Genomic DNA, 6,098 nt, shown 5'->3' on the forward strand with positions numbered 1-6,098 from the left:
TCCTCCTCAGCTCAGCCCTTGGCGCTTCGGTTCCTGATCGGCTGGGCGCAGATGAGGCGCCTCGGCGCGTCTCTGCATGAAAAGGCATTTCTCCCCTCTCTCAGTTTAAAACCATCACCCCTTGTCCTGTCACTATCTGCTCTGATGAAAAGCCCCTCCCCAGCTTTCCTGTAGACCCCCTTCAAGTACTGGAAGGTGCTCTAAGGTCTCCCAGGAGCCTCCTCTTCTCTAGGCTGAACAGTCCAAATTTTCTCAGCTTGTCTTCGCAGCAGAGCTGCTCCAGCCCTTTGATCATCTTGGTGGCCCTTCTCTGGACCCTCTCCAACATCTTTGTTGTGCTGAGGGCACCAGAACTGGACACAACACTCCAGATGGGGTCTGAGCAGAGCAGAGGGGCAGAAGCCCCTCCCTGGCCCTGCTGGCCACATTTCTCTTGGTGCAGCCCAGGACACAATTGCCCCTCTGGGCTTCAGCGCTCACTGGTGGCTCATGTTGAGCTTCTCATCTCCTCCCATCCCCAAGTCCTTCTCCTGAGGGCTGCTGTCCAGCCATTCTGCCCCCAGCCTGGAGTTGTGCCGACCCAGGTGCAGGACCCTGGGCTTGGCCTTGCTGAACTTCATGAGGTTGGCACTGGCCCACCTCTCCAGCCTGTCAAGGTCTCTCTGGATGGATTCCTTCCCTCTTGGGTGTCAACCACCCCACACAGCTTGGTACCATCAGCATCTTGCATAGCAATGTGGGAAAGTTAGTCTGCAAAGCAGTCTTCTTATCTTTTAAGAAGTGAAGAAGTCACCTCTTCAGGTGACAACTCTTTAGATAGTAGTTAAAAATCCACCATTACCCTTCCTTACATTATAAAAGTATTACATGTTGGTTTTTGCTTTGTTCCATAACATTCTGGAGTGGAGCATTAAGGCTTCGATGACCCACAAGTCTGGAGCCTGCTTTCATTTTTCCCTTTACTGTCAATTTCAGCTTCGTTACAGCAACAGTCATGGTGAAAGAAGCAGATCAAGTTTTAAAGGATCATTTCCTCTTTTAGTTAATGCTTTAGATGATGTGAGCATTGCTTAAAATAAGTTTTCCAGTACAGAATTCCTAGGTTCTTCAGCACATTGCTGAAATCTATCTAATGGTGTAGAAAATATTTATATTTAACCTGATCCCATTTGGCTAAATTTCACTTGAACTGCTGAAATTGAAATCACAGTTACATTTGATGTGAAAATTAAAACAAAAGTGAAGCATTATCATGTTGCTGGTTATGGTGGCTCAGGTTTGAGAATGAAGGAGGTGAAGCAGACAGCCTGTGGTGCTCCAGCAGGTCCCTAAATAGCTGGAGGTAGAGCTGAGGCCCCTGTTCACCAACTGCATCTTGGGCAGATGTTTCATCTGAGAATGAGAGTGTTGCAAGAACCTGGGGTCACTGCATGTTTTCCTTCTTCCCGCTGTGTTCACCCAAAATCTGCAGTTCTGTCAAAGCACTTGTGGGGAAGACTTGTCCTTCCAGAAGAGCCTCTTCAGAACTTCCTGTGCCCAAGTCTTTATTTGACAGAGCAGATGGGATTTCACTTGAAATCGGGAGCCTGTGCTGCCTGGTGCCCTCCTCAGGCAACCCAGTTTCAATTCACTGTAGCTCCATGGCCACCCAAGCAAGAGCAGGATCCTTAGGTGAGGATCTGAAAAAGAAACATGCAAAGATTTACTGTAGTGTCCATGTTCTAACCATTGAGACAGGTCTGGAACTTACATACATTTCCTTATTTTAACTCTTGAGTTTCCCAGTGCTTTTAAAAAAGAATAGAGCAAGAAAATTAATTCATTCCGCCCCTCAAGCCTCACTTTATTCTCCATAGGCACGTTGTAGGTAAGCTAAGTTGTTCATTTCAGCATAAGGCCTCCTGCAGTGAACCCTGTTGTCAACTTACCTTCTCTCTGCTGCTGTCTGCCTGCTTCAGCTGCTGGTTGAGCAGCCTCCCCAGACACTTCCCCATTGCAGAGCAGGAAGCTCTGCTGGAGCTGCAGCACCGCCTGAAACGGCCCAGTGGGCAGGAAGTGGGTCAGCCTGCAGGAGCTGCTTCTGCAAACCTGCCTCCTGCCCCTCTGCTTACAGCACTCAAACAGATCCCCTCTCCAAACCAACAGCCACTGAAATGCTTGACATTGGGTTCTACAGCCTGTTTCCTGCAGGCCACTCCCAGTTTCAGTAGTTTGACTTAGTTTGTGTGTTATTGCTCCCTGAGAGGCAGAGCTGGGGATGCTTCCTGAAGTGAACACACTTCATTCGCAGCACTTTTTATGGCTGGTTTTGTGATAACAGTTGAAATGCAGAGTCCCTTCTGTGTTGATTTAATTTTGTTCATCCTTCCAAGTGGAAGAGTTTGTGGACAACCAAAAATTCCTCTCCTGACATATTCCAGCTTTTTCCACAAGGATTTGCTTATCAGAATCCATTGATGTAGAAGTCAACCTGTTAAACCAGTAGTCTCTTGACATGAGGGTTCCATGTGCAGAACAATTTTACAGCTGCAACATTGTTGCATAAATTTATAAGATCCTAAATTTTAAGGATTTTTAGGGGCCCTATTTTTCATATGTTGAAACACCTTATAAAAGGGAATCTGTGGAGTGACAGTGAAACCAAACATTATTATGGCAGCAGCATGTTCTGATGACAGCTCTTTGTATAGTGAAAATTTAGACAGAGCTACATTTTTAGGAGGCTGTGTGCTTACCAACCTTGTGTAAAAAGCAGAAAATTAGGAGAAAATGCTTTGACATTCTCCAGTGTATCAATTACACAAGTTACAGATTGTATGTTGTTTTTTTTCATTTATATTGCATAATTATTAAAGAATGTTATGGGTTTTTTTAAATAGATGCTAATTTGGAAAATGATCTATTTTTATCTGAAGCTCAGTCCAGTTAAGGCAGAGTTGTTACTTGATCCTGCTGGAATAAGGCAGCATACCCTTTGTTTGGAGAGGTGTTCAGTTCCTTTCATGGCTTGCTTGAAATCATTATGCAACAAACAAAAACAACACTTCCTAATTAAAACAAGAAAGGCTATTGAGAGAAGCAAGTTATTTCCAGCTCTGCCAACAATTCAGCTGAAGTAGTTGGATTTACACACTCCTCTTTTTTCTACTGCTCAAAATGAAAAGTAGAAAAAGTCAGAGTTGTAATGAGCAGTGTTCTGCAGTCACCCTCAATAAACGTCTGGTTGAGCAAGAAAGGCTTATTGCTCAGCTTTGTCAGGTGATTATGGAGAAATATGATGGGTTTATTATTCCAAAGGAGAGGTTTTATTTTGTGACATGTCCCGTTTCAAGTCTTCCAAGGTTATTCTATTCCCTTTGGTCCTGTAAAAACCATAAAACATTTGATTATGAAAACCATAAACTCTGACTGGTTTCAAGAGAATCAATACCTAGATCACCTGAATTCTAACACCACAAGGCACATACTGTATGTATGTGCAGATTACAGACTGCAGTTTTATTACTTTTCAGAAGAGAATGAGCTTTTCCAGCTCAAAGTTTGCAGACAGTCAGGTGTTTTCCTCACACTTGCTCCTTTCAGTTATTCACTGTCTCACTCACAGTGCTACATGCTGTGGTTCTCCCCCTGCTGTGACGCTTCATGTCTGGACTGCAGTGCAGCTTCCCATAAAGTATTACTTCAAGATGAGGAGCAGCTCAGAGGAGTGTCTGCTGCTCAGGGTTAGAAGTGACATGGGCAGCATTAGAGGATCAAGGCTGGGGAGGAAATCACCTGCTGAAATTTGGGTCAGTCATTTTCAAGGCTCTGACCTCTCAGGTTCATTTTGGCATTTCCCATCTCCTCCCCATTTCTGTCACTTCCCAGCTTTTTGCCTTGTGTCTCCAGACCTGTTCTGCACTCCAGGCACATCAGTGGCTTTTCAAGCTCCATGAGGCATAATTAACTCCAGAGGCAGCCCCATGGCAGGTGATGTAATTGATGTACTGCTCCATTTCTAGAGGGATCAGCCTCATTCTTCACACACTGGTGCTGTGCAGCAGTGGCAGCTCCTTCAGCCAGTCCTCACAACAAACAGACTGCATCCCAGGGAATCTCCATGTCCTGCAGTTTGTCAGACACTCCTTAGCTCCATGGCTGTGCTCTGGGTCACCCTCTAGTCACAGAGTCACTTTCACTGCAGTGGTTTCTTACCCTTTACACACCTTGGTGTTCAGGTTTCTGATTACTAGGAAGGATCAGGAAAAAAAACCCCATGCTTTAGGAGTGTCACTACTCATGACATGTGTAACCTGTAAACAGGTTAGTGCTGTGCAGGTTGAACAATTCACATTTCTGCAGATGGCCAAGTGAAGTTTGCACTTCTTCCTGGGATTCATCTGAATGGTTACAATGAAAAAAATCTGAGATTGCCTATTTCCATTTTGACAACTTGTGCCGTAATTTCTCCCCAGATCTGGCACTTCCTGTCTTTATCATTTGGTTTTGCTGCTTCACTGTAGATTGCAGTATGTATGAACTTAGTAAATTCTCTTTTGTCCTTAATTACTTTTCTGCTTCATTATAGGTGCATATAGCTGCAAAATTCATCACTCATGCACCCCCTGGAGAATTTAATGAAGTATTCAATGGTAAGTAAATAAGGAAAAATGGTCTGTGGTGTTTCTTTACATTTAATCTATTGTAAGAGCCCTAAGACCACAAGATACTGCTTTTAAGGTTAAGAAGTAGTGAGGGAGAAGCATACTGTCATTCTGTGACTACACATGCTTAATTAAATTATTTACTCATTATAATATTTGCATTTGTACACTTGACATTGAAATGCAGAAAGAGAAACATTAGGTCAAGAATTGCAATAACCTCCCTGCACTCTCCTCCAGATGTCCGGTTATTGCTCAACAATGACAATCTTCTCAGGGAAGGAGCAGCACAGTAAGTATCAATATTTTAAACACACTTAAAGCAGGTGTTTTCTTACACCCATCATTCTGTAACAAAAAAAAGTAATTTGTTGCATTGAGAGCAATATTCTTCTGTAATTCCTTATCTCCCAAAAAACACATGATGAGGAGCATGGATGATTCTTTTAAAAAGCCCTACATTAGAATTTGTGCTGTAGAAGCCATATGAAACTGTCAGGAGGACTCCCTGCCAAAAAGTGTAACTCAGCAGCATTGTCTGGTCTTGTTGAGGCACAATTTGTAAAGCAAGTGAAGCCTAAGTAATTACTGAGTAATCTTAGCCAAAGTTTAGAAAAAGAACTGCCCTCAAAAAAAGCTTTCAAAATACCTTGTTTACTTGCATAGGCTCATCAGAAGGTGCTTAGAGGTCATGCATATGAGCTTTTTGATGCCAGGATTTCCCTTCAAGATAGGTGATGTGTCAGCAGGTCTTTACATAAGAAAATGATAGTAAATATTAGACTACTCATTTGTTTATGCTGCTGCTGTCTCAGTGGTAGTTAGGGTGTTCCTGTTTTGCCTTGGCTTGCTCATGTTACCCCAGGCTGCCTGCTGTTCTACTTTTGAACTCTGGACTTTCCTGATCATCACTAAATAAGCCTAGCTTTAGACCTGTTTTTTTTAGAGCTACCATCAATAAAAGGTATTGAAAAATCCTTTAGAGTGCTTGTCTGTGCTGTTTGCCCAAGTAAGTAGAAATGCTCTGAACTAGAGGGCTCAGCACGTGCCGCTGACGCCCTGTCCCTCTGCCCGGCAGCGCCTTCGCGCAGTACAACATGGACCAGTTCACCCCGGTGAAGATAGAAGGCTACGATGACCAGGTGAGCAGAGTTTACAGGTGTGTGCTGCTCCTCTGTGCAAAACCAACACACACCTTGTTCCATTGAGAAGCTGACTAGTTCCATTCTACTCACAAGTTATCCCTTCTCCTTCTTCCCCCTCACACTGTTATATTGCCCAACTTTTGTTCTTACAGAAGCAGAGGTGAAATGTTCTCTTAGAAGTCTTGTTTGACACTACCTAGTAACTCTGATTCATTGTTCCTCAAGTGAAGCTCCTGGTTGAAGGCACTGGAATTCTGCTTAGAGCATGAATGATTAAAGGTGACTGTTTATTTAACTTTCACTTGCATTC

General features: G+C 43.5%; 2 protein-coding genes across 2 annotated transcripts in view; one reads left to right on the forward strand and one right to left on the reverse strand.

Annotated features, from left to right (window-relative positions):
• Positions 1–3,933, reverse strand: part of ST7L (suppression of tumorigenicity 7 like) — a 23,159-nt gene extending 19,226 nt beyond the window's left edge. Inside the window, exon 1 of the mRNA XM_010002222.1 lies at positions 3,813–3,933. Within this exon, the coding sequence (XP_010000524.1) occupies positions 3,813–3,933 (121 nt within the window). The remainder of the gene's footprint in view (positions 1–3,812) is intronic.
• A 345-nt stretch (positions 3,934–4,278) lies between these two features.
• CAPZA1 (capping protein (actin filament) muscle Z-line, alpha 1) overlaps positions 4,279–6,098 on the forward strand; it is a 6,648-nt gene continuing 4,828 nt past the window's right edge. The window contains exons 1-4 of the mRNA XM_010002233.1: positions 4,279–4,302; positions 4,568–4,631; positions 4,884–4,935; positions 5,722–5,785. Coding sequence (XP_010000535.1) covers positions 4,279–4,302; positions 4,568–4,631; positions 4,884–4,935; positions 5,722–5,785 — 204 coding nt within the window. The remainder of the gene's footprint in view (positions 4,303–4,567; positions 4,632–4,883; positions 4,936–5,721; positions 5,786–6,098) is intronic.

This window comes from Chaetura pelagica, unplaced genomic scaffold (genome assembly GCF_000747805.2).
Source record: "Chaetura pelagica isolate M959 unplaced genomic scaffold, ChaPel_1.0 scaffold181, whole genome shotgun sequence".
Taxonomy (NCBI): domain Eukaryota; kingdom Metazoa; phylum Chordata; class Aves; order Apodiformes; family Apodidae; genus Chaetura; species Chaetura pelagica.